Genomic DNA, 18804 nt, shown 5'->3' on the forward strand with positions numbered 1-18804 from the left:
GGCGGGAGGGGGCGTGGCTTCGGGGTAATCATAAGAGGGATGGCCAGTGATGGGAAGTCTGGCTCATTTCCGCGATTCGGTTCTTTCGAGCAGATCTTTTCAAAGAACCGATTCGAAAACGATTCTGCTGTTTGTTATGTTTTTTAAGCTCTAAAAACGCAACACATTTGTATCTGTGCATCTTTTCGTCTTCTTTGTTTTGTTGTTTTCATGTCTATCTGTATTGCCTTAATGCTTTGATATTTTGTACGGTTTAATAAATAAAAAAGCTATAAAAGCCACAGGAACATACTTGTGTTAATAACAATTCTGTTTTATTATTAAGGGCGTTTATAGTGTCTCGATTCAGATTTTTCCTGGGATTAAGATATTTTTTATTAATCTTGTTTAGATCCTAAATCTTATTTACATAATGGCTACACAAAACTAAAATTGATTTACTTTTAGTTGAAAAGTCGCTGTTATGCACATTAATAAAACAGACAATCAAGCCATAAACATAAGTTTAGCATAGTTGGCGAATAAAGTAACTTAATTTTTACTTTTTTTTGCCATCATAGTTCTTTGAGTGAGTGGATTTGAGTAAGAATTATTGACTCGAGATCCACTTAGACCGATTCAGTCCAATTAATGAACGAATCGTTGCGAACCGTTTCACTGAAAAGATCCGACTCGAACGAACAATTCTTTCATGCACTGGACATCGCTAGAAATAACAGATGAATGGCGTCATTAGAAAGAGCTTTGAAGCACTATTTTGTCCTTATTTTCCAAATATATATCAACAATAAGACAAACGTATATGTTTAGCAATTTTCATTTGATCATGTTTGGCAGTGTTTTTGTACACTGGAAAACTCTTGGTTGGGGGTGGGGGAAGGTTTTGGATCGAACGCTTCACACTCAGAATTGCGTCAGAATAACGTCAATGTCTGGAAAAAAACCCATGAATAGGGAATGCCCCACAAGACTACAACGAAACGGATGAGGATGTTATGCACTTCAAATACATTCTTCATTTCATCAGAACGCACGTGTAAAATAGAATGTTCATTAACGTTCAGATCGAATCCATACGTCATAAATGTGTATTATAGTAGTTAATAATACAGCGCGTGCAAAGAACCATTGTGCTGCATTATTATGTTAACAGTTCACTTTTGTTACCTTTCAACCAAAAATATTTTCAGTAGATGCAAATCTAGAATTCATAGAAACATTTTCAAGAAATCACTTTATTTTCAACCATATGAACAGAGAGTGCAAAAGTATATTTTAGGATTTACAAAACAACTTTAAGGGGAATGCTGGAAGTTATCAATACTACAAAAAAATGGAATGGGTAACTGAGACAATCAACATAAGGATCAATGAAAACAATTATGACAACACACATCTGTTCATCCTAAATAAATAATTCAAATTAAATGCACAGAATTCTTGTGGAAGCTGAAAAATATCAACCGAAAAGGTCTGTATGACCTTCCTTGCAGTGTTTGGTCATGAAAATATGGAAATATTATTGAGAATCAGACATTTTATGTCTTTAACACCGGCCCAGGGATATTTTGGATACTATAAATGGGAAGAAAGTGTGAAAACGTACCACATCAGTGTAAGGACTTTTAAAATAGTGTTGTCTTTCTTTTGCATCAGAAGCTAAAGATACCTGTAGATACTGCAAAAGAAAAGGCATACAATCATATTCTTGAATGTTCAAGACTGTTCACAAGCAAGTTTCAGTTCACCAAAATAAGATTACGGAACTTCACAAATGTTTTTTTGTGGTTGGAGTTCTAAAGCATAACACAACTGTGTCCAACAACCTGAAGAGCATCATTCTGTACATCAATACATTTCTTCATTATAACTAGGAACCTTTCTGTACATATATAGGAATAATATAATATTTCTCACATCTATTTCTTCCCAGCTGATCTTTCATGCACTTAAAGTAAAAAGTGAACACCATTTAAAACCTCTAAAGCATGATGGAGGGCAACAGAACTTACAACCAGCTCACTTTCACTTATATTTTATAAAAGATCAGTAAGGTGTTTTGAGGGCTTGGCATGCTCAAAGTCTTGAGCACCACGTCATCCATCATGTCACAGTAAATTTCGGTTAATTTCTAGCTGCGATGACAACCGACAAAGCTACACCTCCAATCGCGACGGCTGTAGCCCCAAAAAGCCACTTCCAGCTGAGACTCTGTAAAAAGATAAATACTTGATTAAAAGAAATATTACAAAATAAAATTGGTCATTATTTACTCACCCTGTGGTTTTAAACCGGTTTATTTTTCTGTCCCTTCTCAAGTCATTTGAAAGCTTTGTGTGATGAACAAATCAAAATGGAATATTTTATTCACTGATCATTTACTGCTCAAGTGAGGTTTGATTCACTGAGGTAAACTGGAGAATCAGATTAGTTAGATTCGTCAATAAAACGTTCAGGCCGATTTGTAGCAAGATAACAGAAAATAAACGCCTCAAATTAATTATTTGTACGGAGCCCCGAATAGGACATGGTGAAAGGAAAAAAAAATTAGATGGGAGAAAATGTATATTTTAATGATTTTTCATTCTCTCGCAAATCTTTTACATCCCCCTGCTAAACTGTAATGGAAATAATAAGATTGGAGGGAAAACGATTTCAAAGCTTTTGCGAGAGAACTTAATTTCTCTGGGGAACGCAACACTTTTGCGAGACAACGCAACGTTTCTCTGCGGAACGCAACAACGCAACAAGACAACGCAACGTTTCTCTGGGGAACGCAACACTTTTGTGAGAGAACGCAACGTTTCTCTGGGGAACGCAACACTTTTGCAAGAGAACGCAGTTTCTCTAAATAACGCCATACTTTTGCTATTGAACGCAACATTTATCCGGAGAACACAACACTTTTGCGAGACAACGCAACGTTTCTCTGGAGAACGCAACACTTTTGCAAGAGAACGCAAAGTTTCTCTAAATAACGCCATACTTTTGCTATTGAACGCAACGTTTATCTGGAGAACGAAACACTTTTGCGAGAGAACGCAATGTTTCTCTGGGGAACGCAACACTTTTGCGAGACAACGCAACGTTTCTCTGGGGAACGCAACACTTTTGCAAGAGAACGCAATGTTTCTCTGGGGAACGCAACACTTTTGCAAGAGAACGCAATGTTTCTCTGGGGAACGCAACAGAACACAAAGTTTCTCTGGGGAACGCAAAACTTTTGCGAGAGAACGCAATGTTTCTCTGGGGAACCCAACACTTTTGCGAGAGAATGCAAAGTTTCTCTAAATAACGCCATACTTTTGCTATTGAACGCAACGTTTCTCTGGGGAACGCAAAACTTTTGCGAGAGAACGCAATGTTTCTCTGGAGAACGCAACACTTTTGCGAGAGAACGCAATGTTTCTCTTGGGAACGCAACACTTTTGCGAGAGAATGCAAAGTTTATCCGGAGAATGCAACATTTTTGCAAGAGAATGCAAAGCTCTTGGAGAAATGCAATACTTTTGCGAGAACACAAAAGTTTTGTGAGCAAACGCAAAAGCATTTAAACAATTTTTTTCTCCCATCTCATTTATTTGCATTAACATGTCCCTTTAGGGGCTGGTAAATTAATTCATAAATCTGACTGATCTGGTTAGACTCACTCACAAACTCACTTTTATAAAAGTTTATAAAATTTCCCTTCCATGCTCAATGTTAAAGGGGTGGTATAATGCGCTTTTCGAATAAAATAAGTCTCTGATGTCCCCAGAGTGTGTATTGTGAAGTTTTAGCTCAAAATACCTCACAGATATTTTAATATAGCATGCTAAAATTGACACTTTTTGAGGGTGAGCAAAAACGCACCGTTTTTGTGTCTGTCCCTTTAAATGCAAATGAGCTGCAGCTCCCAGCACAGAGGGCGGAGCTTCAACAGCTCGCGTCCTTTTACCTCACACAGACATGCACTGAAAATTTCAAAAACTTTTAGCCTTTTATGTTCAAACCAAAGTCAGAAAGATGGAGAGACTCAAGAAGAAGTGACAACATGTAGACAACGTTTCTGAATGGTTAGTGAATTTATGTAGCTTATGTGTAGTTATCTTCTAGTCATTGATTAGCATATTCTGTCTTGATAATCTATAAATTGTGTTCCGGAGCGGGGTTTATGTAAATTTTAGGGTTCATGATGTCACTAACCCGGGAGGAATGTCGTGTAGTCCCTACAAGCCGTTTGTTATAGTCCTTAAAAAGTGATTTTTAAGACTTTGAGCGTCATAACTTTGCAGATGTTGTTTATGCTCAAACAGCAACATAAAGTATACACTAACTAAAGTTAGAAAAGTGAAAACATATTCAACCACCCCTTTAAGAATAGCCACTTACAAGTTTGGAACAACATGAGGGTGATAAAATAATTACCGATTTTTTTTTTTTTTTTTTTTAATAAACGATCCCTTTAACAGGTTAAGGCATAAACGTGCACTTTATGATTTGTAAACTCCACTTCCTGTTGAGAGTAAACATAGATATGTGACCTCATAACAAAATAAACAAACAGTGCATAGTGTTAAATAGTTTAAATAGGGGGAGTTCATGCTCTCACCCATGAGGACTTGGCACGGTGTTTCTGCACACTGGCGTTTGACGGGTTACCCAGCATCTTTTTATACATGGCCTGTTCGGCTCCTTTCTCCTCAGAGTGTTTCTTCACAAGCTTCGACAGCTCAGCGTGGATGGTCTGCCGAGAAAAGGGCAGAGAGAATGAATAGTGTGTGTGTGAGGGGTAATCGCCAGGCTGATGAAACTTGCTCACTGCAGCACACCAACACATTTGGGTGGTACGCAAATGATTAAACATGACAATGCTGTTGGAGTTTGAGTAAAAGCCTACACAAAAGTTCAAGAATAAACCAAATCAAGATTAAAACCGCATTCACATGCTTCCATAAATCAGCTGCAATGCCACAGAAGACAAAAGCAGAAGTGAAAACATCTACTGAAGAAACGTGCCTTTATATGGATGGGTCACACACATTTCCATGATCAGTTTTCTCTTATATGACCTCATAATCAAGACCCCTGAGCTTCATTCACTCCATGGCTGAGTGAAGAGGTTTAGATCTACTGTACTCTGGTTTAAGCCAATGACTGTGCAGGCAAAAACAGTTGTTATATTCAGTTTATAGACTATTAGTTTACCAAAAAATTTGGAGTCATCACTATAAATGTAAGGTGATTCATTTACAAATGGATTCTTTCAAGTTGCGTAAATTCTTCAAGTGAATCTGAATCGATCATATTATTGACTGGTTTAAAAAAAAAAAAAAAGGTTTATCAATTTGTTTTAAAGAATGATTCATTTGCAAACGAAAAATTGGCATTATGATAAAAGAACACTGCTAAATCAAAGCAGTAACCTACAAACATCAAAATTACAGCTCAAAACATGACGGTAAACAATTATTGCTAATTACACAGATTGTCATTATTGTTAATTAGCAAGGACTGTGAATGGCACCTAAAATGTAGACTTTCAGGAGTCAAAGTCAAAACATACCATGACAACCTGCCATTTAGTTTAATTAGCGCTAAAGTTGAATTACTGGCTAATGACTAAAACAAGTAGGGTAAAGACGAACTGACGAGATGGGATCAGAGTGGATTAAGGAATTCTGTACTGGAGCCTCTGTAAAGGCCAGTCACATGAGAAGAGAGGGGTGTAAATGTGCAGACGTAGGTGGCTTGGCAGTGGCAGGCTGGTCATACAGCAGAAAGCCACGGCAGTCAGGAGCTGTCAGATGGTGGGACACAGGGAACCTCATCCGTCCGCCTGTGTAAGCAGAGCAGGCCAACACTGCTTTAGATATGGCAAGTGTGCAGAGGGACCCGGTTATTTATAGACACGGAAAGAAATGCGATCCTAGGAGTTTTTGAACACTTTGTACTGTGTGCAGACAGGCTATTTTTGGGGGTCTGTGGTTCCATCTGCAGGTTATAATGAGAAACGCACGTTTCTGGACCTGTTACACAAGTACCGGTAGTTCTCAACAGACTCCAATTTTCAATAAAACACAATTTACCGGAATATATTTAATGAAAAATAAAAGGAAATAAAAAATATTAGTAAAATAAAATAGTAGTATTCAACAGATACCAATTTTCAATAGCACAATTTATGATATGTATAAAATACAGAAAAAAATTAGATAAAATAAAACAGAGACAAAAAAGATACAAATAAAATAAGATGTAATATAAAAATACAATATTTCTCTGAATATTTCAATGAATAAGATAAGATTTAAAATAAAATATAAAATAAATCAAACAAAATAAAATAAAAATAAGATATACAAATAAAAAATATATAAACAAACAAATAATATTAAATAAAATATATAAATAAACAAATAATATTAAATAAAATATATAAATAAACATAAATAATATTAAATAAAATATATAAACAAACAAATAATATTAAATAAAATATATAAATAAACAAATAATATTAAATAAAATATAAAATTTTATATTATACTATTATCAGCTGCGATATCAGTTTACTGAAATCGGTTCTGTTAAATTGTCCCTTGTGTTACCTTGTTACTTGGCTCCAACTTCAAGGCCCCTTTCAGTGTTTTAATGGCTTCAGCAAACTTGCCCTGCAGAGCCAGTACCTGCAGACACAAACACATGTCAGCACTTTTTAATCTCAACACATCTCAAGCTGTTCTTTTTTCCCCCCTCTGCCGTGGCCAGAAACCTGAATGGAACCAAATGACCGAACAACTCGCTTTCGCTGTGTCCAAAACCAGCAGTGCATTACTATTTAATGAGAGTGAGTGAAAATGATACGCATCTGAACCCAGGAAACCAACCTTGCCTTTGCGGAACAGGGCTTTGACATTGTCTGGCTGGTGCGCCAGGACGGAGACGCAGGAGCGCAGTGCGGCTTCATAGTGGTCTAGCTTGAGTTGAGCAGCGGCCATGTTGTTGAGACATCTCACCTTCATGTCCAAAAGTTCTTCCTCTTCTTGTTGACTGATATCCACTAAAAGATACCAAATGATTGCAGACGTATTGCAGATGTATAAACTAAATGAATCATGAATGAAGCAGTATCACCTCTGAAACTGGCTTCAGTTATCTGTAGCGCGATTCCATATGAGTTGACGGCAAAGGCGTAGTCGGCGCGCTGGTAGTGGACGTTTCCTCGCTCTCGCTTTCTGTTGGCCAAACTGATTCTCTCCGAGGGCGGCATGAGCTCCAGGTCTGGGGCGTCATCTGCCGACAACAGCTGCACCTCCAGGATGAGATCAGCATCAGGAGGCACAGGAGGAGTAGAGCTGACAGAACAGAGGAACGCAGAGGGTGTTCAATATTGCTGCGATGTCACATACAGTTGCAATCAAAATTATTCAACCCCCTTGACCTGCAAGACATTTTACTGCCAAGAACAAACTTATATGAAAGCAAAGGCATCAGTAAACTATTGTAGAAAGATTATTAATACACATTTGAGTGATTCTGAGAACGTTAAGTTGATGAGAAATGGAAAAAAATCTCGAATTGGCTCTAAACGTTCATGTTCAAGATTATTCAACCCCCAAAAGTCAAGTTTTGTGCAGAATCTTTTATTCTTTATAACCTCAAGTAAACGCTGCCTTGCCTGTAAGTGTTTAGAAGCTTCTGTCACCTCTCTACTGAAATCGTGGCCCATTCCTGGCTTGGAAAAGCTTCACTGATAATCTTTGGTTTTCACGTTACCACTGCTTTCCTCAAATTCCACCAAATATTTTCAATCAGATTTAAATCTGAAGACAGCACAGGCCAAGCTTAAGTAGATTTGGATGTATACTTTGGGATGGCTGCCCTGCAGGAAAGTCCACTGATCATCAAGCTTCAGTCTCTGCACTGAAGGCATCGCCATCTTTGCCAAAATGGCTTGATACCTCAAAGAATTCAAGATGTCCTTCATACAGTCAAGATTTCCACTTCCTGCAACACCAAAGCGCACCCATAACAAGACTGGACCGCTTCCATGTTTGACCATGAGTTCTTCTGCTCATAAGTTTTGGCTTTTTTTTGCACCAGACATACCGCTGAAGTTCCACCTTGGTCACATCTCTCCATAAAACATTCTTCCAGAACTCCACAGGTCTATCCAAATGCATTTTAGCATATTCAAGTCGGCCTTTTATGCTCTTCTTGGTCAAGAGTGGCATTCGGCAAGATGTCCCAACATGAAGGTCATGCTTGTCTAGTGTTCTTCTTCTACTCTGCATTGAAATGTTTTTTCATCAGCTCATCTTGCAAGTCTTTGGCAGTAAATTGAGGGTTTTTCCTCATTTGCTCTTATCAAACATTTTATTCCCCTTAATGATATTGTGATTTTTCTTCAACACCCTCAAAGGTTTTCTGGTACAACAAATTGTAAACTTATGAATAAGTCTGCCAGCTGTGTCTCTAGGAACTTTTAGTGTTTTGGAAATCTTGTAGCCATGGACTTTGTAATGAAATAGAACAATTTGTTCAATAGCTATTGTGAGAGCTCTTCAGACTTGGACATATTTGCTACTCAACTTAAGCACATGCATGGGCTAAATGCATGTATGTGTATCAGCACAAGCTAATTCAGTTTTGTTATAGAGTTTCCAAAGGCTTAATTGAGTTTTTACACAATTTTGTACCATACCATACAAATAAGTGACTTAAAACCAGCAGCGTTGAATAGGGGTTGAATAATTATGACATAGCTGTATTACAAAAAATCCTACAACTTAAAAGCATTACGTTATATATTGACATTATCAAATTGAAATAAATTTAAAACTAAATAAAATTAAACTCTGTATCTTTAGAAAAGCTTACATTTGTAAATTGTTAGTCTCCAGGGGGTGAATAATTTTGCTCGCAACGTATATATAAACTGTTACCGTTTCTGAAAAGTCTCTTATGCTCACGAAGGCTGCATTTAAAGTATTTCTTTTATTATACAAATATTAAACAATCATTTTAAACATTACAATTTTATATCAAATTTAAAAAAATTATATAAATATAGAATCTAACCTGCCAAGGGCACCATACGTGTATTTAGCACCCGCTTCAATCAAAGCCTTTTCGCCCATTTCCATCAGCTGTACAGTGAGATCCAGACCCTAATTAAAACAGGAACAATAAGTTTTAATCATCATAACTGAGGGGCCTATACATATATGTAAGGGATAATGTATAGAGAGGCGGTCGTTATAGCGAATAACAAGCCCGACAGGCTGAACGAGACCCCGACGCGAAGCGGAGGGGTCTTGACAGCCTGAAGGGCTTGTTATTCGCTATAACGACCGCCTCTCTATACATTATCCCGCTTATTACATGGCTACCTAAAAAATAAATAATTAATTTGACACAAATTATTGATTTAAAAAGGCGTTTATTGTTTTAAAAACGATTGTATTGCTTCCGCCAAAGAAAATAGTCCGTTCCGCGTCCATAGCAACGTGCTGTTTTGCATGGCAACGGTCTGTTATAGTTCGCAGCGGTCTGTTATCAAGAAATAACAGACCGCATTCTACATTGGAATTCAACCAAGCCATGTAATAAGAAAATGTATAATATAGGTAATATTAAAAAAAAAAAAAAAAAAAAAAAAAAAAAAGAGGCAATATTCTAAAAATTAAATATATAACATAATATAATACAATAATACCTGGAGGACATCCCCATCGCCAAGAGTGAAAGATAAGTTTGGCAGCTCTTCTACCACAGTTCCATCAGTAAGACTGGTTTTAAGATGAATTGTGACATTCTGGCCTCTCTGGGGTCTGCTGTCTGGACCAGCTCCCGGTTCCAGAACTTTCTTTCTAAGCTGCCCATTTCCTGTGCGTTTAAACAGAAAATGTTTTAAAACCAGCTAAAAATCACCATCATACCGTGACCATCTAAACATGAATATGCTGTGAAAAATGTGCTTAACTACACCATCGGTCTGGATATTTGCTCATTATAGTGTTCATCTCCATTAATTCATGAATTACGGTATTGCTGCCGTACCTAAAACATCCAGCCACTCTTCCGGTTCCGCAGAAGGGGTTTGATCGGCACACGCGTCTGCTTTTGTAGCGTCTTTAGTCGGATTGTTTCTCTTCTTTCCTCCACCCGCGTCTTCTAAAGGTGGGAGGTCGTCATCCACATCCTCTTCCACATCTTCCAACATTTCAAAGTCTTCACCACTATCGAGCAGCGAGGCACGTCCAGATTTCTTACCCGACGGCGCCACCTCCTGGTTATCAGCCGAGCCATTCACAACCTCACCGTCGGCCATCTGGACTCACGTTCTACAGGAGAAAAATAACAAGTTTCCTTAATGTAGATGTTTAGCAGAATATCCAAGCTGCTCTTTTCCATATAATGAAAGTGAATTGTGACCAAAACAATCAAGCTACAATAAAAGACAAAAAACAGCGTCGTTTCAATTTACTTTTGAATGTCCACAACTAAACATCTCCTTTTGTGTTTCACAGTTAAACATGTTTCCTCCCACCTATTGTTTAGCACACACAGTACACACCTTTATACACTACTTTACATGCGTTTCTAGGATAAGCTCAACGTTTTTTTTTATTTTTTATTGAAAATCTTCAGAGAAAAGGTCAACCCGTGACCTTAAACATCTAGAAAAATCAGCAAACACATTCGCCGCCAACAATCTCTGTAAATAATAAACCAACAGCGGTTGAGCTTTATCTACCAATTTCACAAGCATTTCTACTTGTGCATATTATATAAGCTTATTTATTGCTTTTTAACATTAAAAAAAATTATTGTGTAAAGTGTTTATCATACTCCCATTGGCATTCAACTCCCAAAAGCATTCAGCAAGATATCGTCGAAGAAACTGCATCCCTAGATTGAATTTTTGGGAACAAATATTGTTTATACCACTTCCAATTCAATCAAAGTAACTCCAGAAACAAAGACTAATTATTGTTTGTCCTTTCAAATGAATAAATGATCATATAGAATACAAATCACTTTTAAAACATTTACATATAAAATGTTAAAAATTACATAATAGGCTAAATTAACCCTTTGGAATGATTAGAGTATTTACATTTCATTCATTGTATTAATGTGAAACTCCAAATACTCACCATATCAAGAAAAAAAAAGAAAAAAACATGGTATTACCATGGTACTTTTTGGAAAATAAACCCTACTTATCATAGAATACTAACAATATAATCCAATAAACATTTGTTGAAATTAAATTATATATTAATGTGCAATTTAGAAGTGTGAATAGGCTAATTACACCCTTATAAAAAATACTGTGGTGGAACTGTGGTACTAACAAAACACAATTTAATACAAATGATAATTTAATGTGCATCTTATATAACGTTAAGTGTGTTTGTCCTGTTGTAATTAGAGTGAAATTTATTCCTGCAGTTTAAGACAGCAATAAACGTTTATTTAATAAGGTCTTAGAGGTTTTGAGTTTAATTATGAGTGGGAGAGCATGCATTCATAAAATATTTTTTTTAAAGCAGCAATTATTTGCAGAAATTACAGCTTTTCCAGAACATTCCAGCAACTTTGATAACGAGCTCGCGCTCTGCAAGCGCCACAACTCACTGCGTTACGTCCAGTGAGAAGACACAACTTTCGATTAAAGGTTTATGTGCAGTATTATGTTTTGAAAGTGTGGTGAACATGAAAAGAGATGAGCATACTTACCGCAATCTGCTCGGAGCTGCGCAGCAACAACTTTGACAACAAAACAAGATCAATCTGTGCAACTTCCGGGTAAAGGTCAACGGTCAATCGTGACAAGTACAAAATAAAGGTCGCTGCAGGGGACTTTTATATTAAATAATAACTAACTCTATATATAATTTATATATATAATTTTTATAACAATCATTTTAAGCATTAAATTATATATATACACACACACACTTATGTATATAATTTTAATGCTTAAAATTATTGTTTCATATATAAATGTATATATTATGTAATATTTTTGGGGTTGTTTGTTATTTCATTCAAATAACAAAACTGAAACACATAAAAATACCAAATTACATTTATTATTGATGCAATCATTTCTTTTTGATAAGCAAATGTTCAGTTTTTTTTTCTCAGTCTAAAGAAACTTTACAATATAAAGAAACATACAAAGGACATATTTACCTACACAAGACACCTAAGGTCCTAGGACAAAGATCTGAGCTACCCTACTATAAAATACAAAGCAAACCCAAAGGGACAGACTGCTTCATATTGAATACTGCCATGTCGCAAGAAAGGACAATGTAAAATTACAGGAGAAATTTCTGTCATGACCCTTCCTGCTTCAAAATACACATTTTCTTCTCAAACGTCTTTCTAATGTTACAATATTATACATCAAAACAGAAGTGCAGAGATGGCCAACAATTGAGCAACTTATATATTTCCTCAGAACCCTTATAATTTGACGTAAACCGACTCGATTTTCTGTTCAGTATCAAAAGCCATTTCCGTCACACAAACGAAACGTTTGAGGAACTTGAGCTTTGATTGTTATTTACGAAGAAATAAATGCATAAGCCTGTTGCAGACTTGATTTACAATAGGGGTGAGCGTCGACCTGCAGTTTTTTTACAGCAAAAGCATCTCTTTAAAATACAAAAACACAAACAGATTCTTTATAACTTATTTTCAGCTGTACTCATTGGTTGTGACTGACATATCAAAACATGTCAATGATATCAAAATGCATTTTACAGTATTTACAGTAAACCAAAGGTCAGGGGTGAGGGTCAAGAAAGGTTGTGGGCTGCGTACCAGACAAACCGAAGACAAGCATGGAAATCCCTTCAAAATTGACCAGGACGCTGAGCCTGGTTCTCTCAGATGGCCAATATACCAAAATATGCTGAATACTGGACAAAAGGCATTTTAAATGGGCTGGCAAGGTCGAGTGATTTTGAATGTCCCAAAATATTGATTCATATATCCTGTGATGAAGCCCTATTAAATAATTGTAGGCATGAAATGGAAATAAGTGTCAATTATATACAAAGGAGAATCTCACCAAACCTGTCCAAGTCATATTTCACCCCAAATTCAGAATAAATTAAAGAAAACTATTATTATCGTTGCTAATATATAACAAAAATATATATATTTTATAATTATAGTAATTTACATTTTAACCAAAACTATTAGTTACTACTATATTAAATAATAATGTTGAAAATAGTTTAAGCTATTTTTAACAGTATTTTTTTATAATTTCATTTTCATAATAGGCACATTCCATTCCAAGTATATACTGTAAAGCAATAAAAGCCTTTTTTATTATGCCAAAAAAGGCAAAATATTCACAGAACATGATAGTATTTGTTGTACTCCCTATATTTATGCTGAATTATAAAAAAACCTTGCATTTTTCAGTGAGTCATAAAAATAAATAAATAAAAAACGGACCTAAAAGAGTCACTTAATTGAATTGTGTGTTTTTTACTCATTATTGAGGGGTAAAATGTGACCCAGACATCTTTTCATGTGATTTTCCCTCTTTTGCCATGATTAAATTCCTCATTCTGTACCACAAGAACTCTACATTTGAAGAACCTCATTTGAAGAAAGAGATGGGACCACACATGAGCTTCACAGACAAGAAGTGTATTGAAAATATCAATAAGGTCCATGACCCCAAAAAAAAAAAAAAGTTATATTTACAGACATGGGACTATAGAGCACAAGGAAACTCGTGCTTGTAAGAGCAGCCTGCGTCCAACTACTTTTACAAACACGTGGGTAATATTTCTAAAAAGACTTGCAAAACAACGTGGCAAACACGTAGTGGCAAAATTACAATGAAGTATCGGCGGAAAATCATCAAGAACGGATGGTAAAAATGTATTCGTTATTGGCTGTTTGTGACCAAGCCAAGGATGGAGCAACACGCAATGGCAGTGAATATGAAAGCGTCACCCTTTTAGACTTTGAAATGTACTCCGATCTTTAAATACAGTGCCGACGGGTGCATTAAACCAGTGATTGCAGCCACTTTGTTGACATAGACGCACAATTCAGCTTGTCCATCTCGGTAGTGATGACATCAGTTGGATGAAGAACACAGGAAGAGGTATATGCAAAGACACAAAATTCGAACAAAAGAGACAAACAAATACCTAAAATCATGTAAACAGAAGTGTCATTGTGCATTTGAATGTGTGCTTATTCTGTCATTGATGTTGTTGAGATACAAATGTGCCCTTTACAGGAAAATCCATAAAATTATGAGTACATCATCATCATAGCAATTATGAAAATTATAACAATAATATTATCAATAATATACAAATATAGTAATATGAAACCATTCCTGCCCCTAGCGTCACCAGTTTAGCTTTTTCCATTTTAAAATGTACACAGCAATCAAACAACCGCTAGTTTCAGCGTTTCATTGCCGAAAGAAATGATCAAACTGGTCTGAAATAAAGCCACCAGCTTCAATGCTGATGAGCAGCTAGTTATGAAGTGTCTTCCTGGCACAGTCCCACACACACACACGCACATGTACAAACACACACACGGTGGTTCGATCGAGCGCCCGGTCCAGGTACGAAGCCCGATGAGTCCCGTCAGAAGGCTCTTCCTGTGACCCGAGGCCTGCGTCCTTTCGGCTTTGCGCTGGGCGTCCTTCGCTCCGTGGCCACGCCGACCGGCTGAAGGGCGCCAACCCAGAGTGTTTGAGGGGAGTTGTGGGGAGTTGAAGATCGAGCGAATAAAATAAAAACAAAAACAACAACATGCCGAACGCAGCAGAGACGAGGAGAACAGGAAGTGGGGTGGGGTTAAAAAAATAAAAATAAAATAAAAATAAAACAAAATTAAAAAAGAAGAATCACACACTCATCGTCATGTTGGGTGAATACTGCAACGAGAAGAGAGGAAGGGGAAAGTGGAGGGACAAAATGAGTCAATGAAGTTAAGATCATAACCGAAAACCAGAAATAACGTACGATTATGTTCTATTACAATATTATAATGCACGTGTGAAACAGGTAGTGGTGCAACGGATCACAAAGCTCACGGTTTGGATCACATTGTGGTATTTGAGTCACGGATTAGATCATTAAAAGGAAAATGCGGGGGGGGGGGGGGGACATTTTTATTACAGTAATAAAATAAGAACAAATATACTAATTACAAGCATAGATGAATACAATATAACAAAGTTATAGATAAAGTAAGGTCTAACAGTAGTATTCAGATACAGAAATGAAATTAGTGTTTACTGTATAAATTAAATATAGATTAATCTTTAAAGCTTTTATTGTTTGATTAAAGGCCTGTTCACACCGGGAAGAATTTCACGCGCGATATTCGCTGACGTTTAATGCCTCGTGACTAAACAAAGGGCACCAATGTGAGTGTGCACACCGACGCGAAAAACGCCACGCGTAAAAGCGTCATTTTTTCAAAAACGCCTCGGGTTCGTTTTTTTGGTTTGACGCGCTGCGTCAAAAACTATCCGACCAATGAGATTGGCGCTTTTGCTCACATGTCTGGAGCTTCTGAAGTTACAGTAAAACACAACTTGGGGGCGCTCAAACACAAAAAGGTCTTGCCGAGCACACATACGTAACGGCGAAGAAGATATATGCAGAGTAGCGTCTAAACACTGCCAGGAAGAAATAAGATGAGGAAGATGCAAGACAAGATGAATGTAGAGCTGCTGGTCTCGTTGGTGTCGGAACATAAAGAACTATATGACAAACGCGACAGCGACTACAAAAATCTTGATAAAAGAGAACTGTTATGGAGTGGTATTAAGCGCCATCTAATGTCAGGGAATGAATTTGCATGTTCACTCGGCTCATCGTCAGCGAAAATTGCTTGGGTGTGAACACAAAAAACGCGTTGAAAAACGCTGGCGAATAACGCGCGCCGATATTCGTCCCGGTGTGTACGGGCCTTAACAATGGCAGACAGCAGCAGACGTATTTATTGGCTGCTGTCACTTTAAGACCGAATGCACTGATCCAATATGCTGATACACATCCAATTTCTTTCTCAACTGTTTACGTCATAACCGACTGTGTTTACGAGAAAACTTGCAGAGATGGGTATTTTAACTCCTTTCAAGTGAAAGGAGACAGGAAAGAGGGATCAATTCCATGCTTGAATGGTTTAAAATGGCCTGAATTTGTTCATTGGCCAAACTAAACGCGTGCAAATGATACATTTTTACTCTGTGATGCTTGAACTTTGCAATTAGTCCGCGAATCACATGCGTGCCGTACATGTGGGTCTGGTCCGTATGGATAACGGGTCAACTACGATCCGTTGCACCCCTAGAAACAGGAAAGCAGGGGAGGAGAGATATAGAGCGGGCCGGTGTGACGTGAACTTACACTTTCACTTTGGAATGGGTTTAAGAAGTTGCCTGCCATCTCCCCGTCGTCCCGCGGAGTCCCTGGGGGATTGTTCATACCTGTCATGTTGTTCGGAGAGTTCTAGAAATCCAGACGAATGATGATTAGTGACATGCACAAAAACATTCACAAAATGGAGGAAACGGCATCCAACAGGAAACGATAAGCCGATAATTATTTTCACGTCATGGACAATAACTGATAAAAGGCCAATATTAAAATTCTCTACTATTTTGATTACAAAAAATTAAAATAAAATAGCCTACTAAAAAATAATTAAATTATTTAAATGCTACAAGTGATTTAAGCATCACAACATTATATAAAGTAGGAAAAGTGGATATTGATTTTGAGATTTAACAGCGTTATTAAATAAGGTAAATCAAAGGTAATCTGACAATTAAAAATATTAATATCCAACGTCAGCCAATACTGATCTATTTAAAAAAAATTCTAATATCAGCCGATAACCGATATTGTACCGATATTTTGCGCATTCCTAAAGTTTTTTTTATTTTAAATTCACATCAGTATTGTTATTGTTCACTAAAACTAATTAAAATAAAACTAAATATAATTATTAAATGAAAAACGTAAACTTAAGAAAACGAATATGAAACTTAGAAAAGCTTGCCTTGTCAACTAACTGAAATAAAAGTATTAAAATGATGAAAAATGAAATAAAAAATAAAGCTAAATAGAAATATTTTTAACAAAATGAATAAAAATAAAACTTGAAAACTGAAAATATAAAAAAGAAAAGTAATATTAATAAATACTATATAAAAACATAAACAGTAGATAAATAATACATATATCTCACCTTTGGCAACCCATCCATATCACCCGAGCCTGTAATCAAAAGCAGTTAAGAGTGAGACCATTAGAAATGTTTGCTATTTTGTACTTATACCATGGTCTGGGTGAATACTCGATTCTGATTGGCTGCAGGGTGTCCATTAAAATGTGATACAGGACACCTAGTAAATAAACCGTCAGGCGTAACCAGGGAAACCAAGTTATTGTTTGTAAAAACTTTAGATTTCGATTGTAAAACTAATTAAAATATAAACTAATGGTTTAAAAATGTGTTATTTGGCAAGTGACCATGGTATAAGCGGGTTAATACCCTTCGAGGTGTCCATTGTCCATTGACAGTGGACACCTCGTCGGGCATTAACCCTTACATATTAGATGTTTGTATGACGAAGTCTTACCTAAAGACCCGTTCATATGGTGCGGCTCCATCGCTCCCATTCCACCCATTGGACCGTCGGGCCCCGGCCCCATTGGGAACTGCAGAAACACAGATACTATTAGCCTCCAGTAAATCAACGATGATACTAAAACTACAAAATACTGCATTAAAACATCATCTTACGTTCGGTCTGTTGCCACCAGGGCCGATTGGATTCATCATCGTGTATATGTTTTCACTGGAATTCGTCGAGTCTACGAGAAAACAGATGATATTTCTGAGCGTTTCACTGGGAAATTCTCCTCAGAAAGCTGATGCATTTACACGCCGTTTCCCAAAACGAGAGCTTTCCGTTTTAAGATGATCTCCTGTCACTATTGTTATGAACTTTCAATAATAAAAAAAGGCTGATATGAAATTCCAGATAAAATCCTATGGATTAGATGAAAGCAAACTGACCTCCTGGGCTTGGCATGATGGGAGTTCCTGGAGGCCCGCCACCTCCTGGAGGCCCCTGAGAGACGAGCACAGAAAACGATTACTCAAAAAGAACATTTCAAACAAACAGAGAGACTAAATCTTGTGCGTGCGACTCACCACATAGTTTCCTGGTGATGAAGATGAGTATGCTATCTGTGGGAAGAGGAGATAGTTATGAAGCCGTTTCTCAGAGTTATTGCGATATTGACATTTTTGGAAGTGGCACTTACTGAGTTTGCGTTAGGATTAGGCCACGGCCCTCGACCTCCCGGACCCCTGAAAACACAAGAGGAAATGTTAAGGTGTGTATAAGCGCAGCAGAGACAGTGTAAGTGTGTTATACTGTGGCGTCGACTCACATGTTCATGCCAGGCATTCCAGGACCGCCGAGAGAGTTCGGAGGAGGCCTCATTCCTCCGCCGTAGTTCTACAAATGGAGGGATGGCAAAGGTTAATATATAAATATATAAATTAATATAAATATATAAATATATATATATATATATATATATATATATATATATATATATATATATATATATATATATATATATATATATATATATATATATATATTAGGGCTAAATTAATATTATATATATATATATATATATATATATATATATATATATATATATATATATATATATATATATATATATATATATATAAATTAATATATATATATTAGGGCTG

The 18804-nt window shown here is 36.6% G+C and overlaps 2 protein-coding genes across 2 annotated transcripts in view; both read right to left on the reverse strand.

The window, feature by feature from the left end:
* Positions 1 to 1215: 1215 nt before the first annotated feature.
* On the reverse strand, positions 1216 to 11842 carry fkbp8 (FKBP prolyl isomerase 8). The gene is made up of 9 exons (XM_081383758.1): positions 11731 to 11842; positions 10045 to 10328; positions 9701 to 9870; positions 9064 to 9152; positions 7117 to 7337; positions 6870 to 7042; positions 6591 to 6668; positions 4592 to 4726; positions 1216 to 2211 (listed from the first exon to the last, which is right to left on the reverse strand). The coding sequence occupies exons 2-9, from the start codon at positions 10313 to 10315 to the stop codon at positions 2125 to 2127; spliced, it is 1224 nt and encodes a 407-aa protein (XP_081239884.1). The 5' UTR covers positions 10316 to 10328; positions 11731 to 11842; the 3' UTR covers positions 1216 to 2124.
* A 224-nt stretch (positions 11843 to 12066) lies between these two features.
* The window catches only part of ssbp4 (single stranded DNA binding protein 4), a 73767-nt gene continuing 67029 nt past the window's right edge, over positions 12067 to 18804 (reverse strand). Inside the window, exons 10-18 of the mRNA XM_081385354.1 lie at positions 18468 to 18535; positions 18339 to 18384; positions 18226 to 18261; positions 18088 to 18142; positions 17812 to 17882; positions 17648 to 17726; positions 17254 to 17282; positions 16410 to 16511; positions 12067 to 14926 (exon numbers count right to left, since the gene is read on the reverse strand). Of these exons, the coding sequence (XP_081241480.1) occupies positions 14897 to 14926; positions 16410 to 16511; positions 17254 to 17282; positions 17648 to 17726; positions 17812 to 17882; positions 18088 to 18142; positions 18226 to 18261; positions 18339 to 18384; positions 18468 to 18535 (516 nt within the window). The 3' untranslated portion in view covers positions 12067 to 14896. The remainder of the gene's footprint in view (positions 14927 to 16409; positions 16512 to 17253; positions 17283 to 17647; positions 17727 to 17811; positions 17883 to 18087; positions 18143 to 18225; positions 18262 to 18338; positions 18385 to 18467; positions 18536 to 18804) is intronic.

The sequence above is a fragment of the Scardinius erythrophthalmus genome, assembly GCF_964197995.2.
Source record: "Scardinius erythrophthalmus genome assembly, chromosome: 14".
In the NCBI taxonomy this organism is placed as follows: Eukaryota; Metazoa; Chordata; class Actinopteri; order Cypriniformes; family Leuciscidae; genus Scardinius; species Scardinius erythrophthalmus.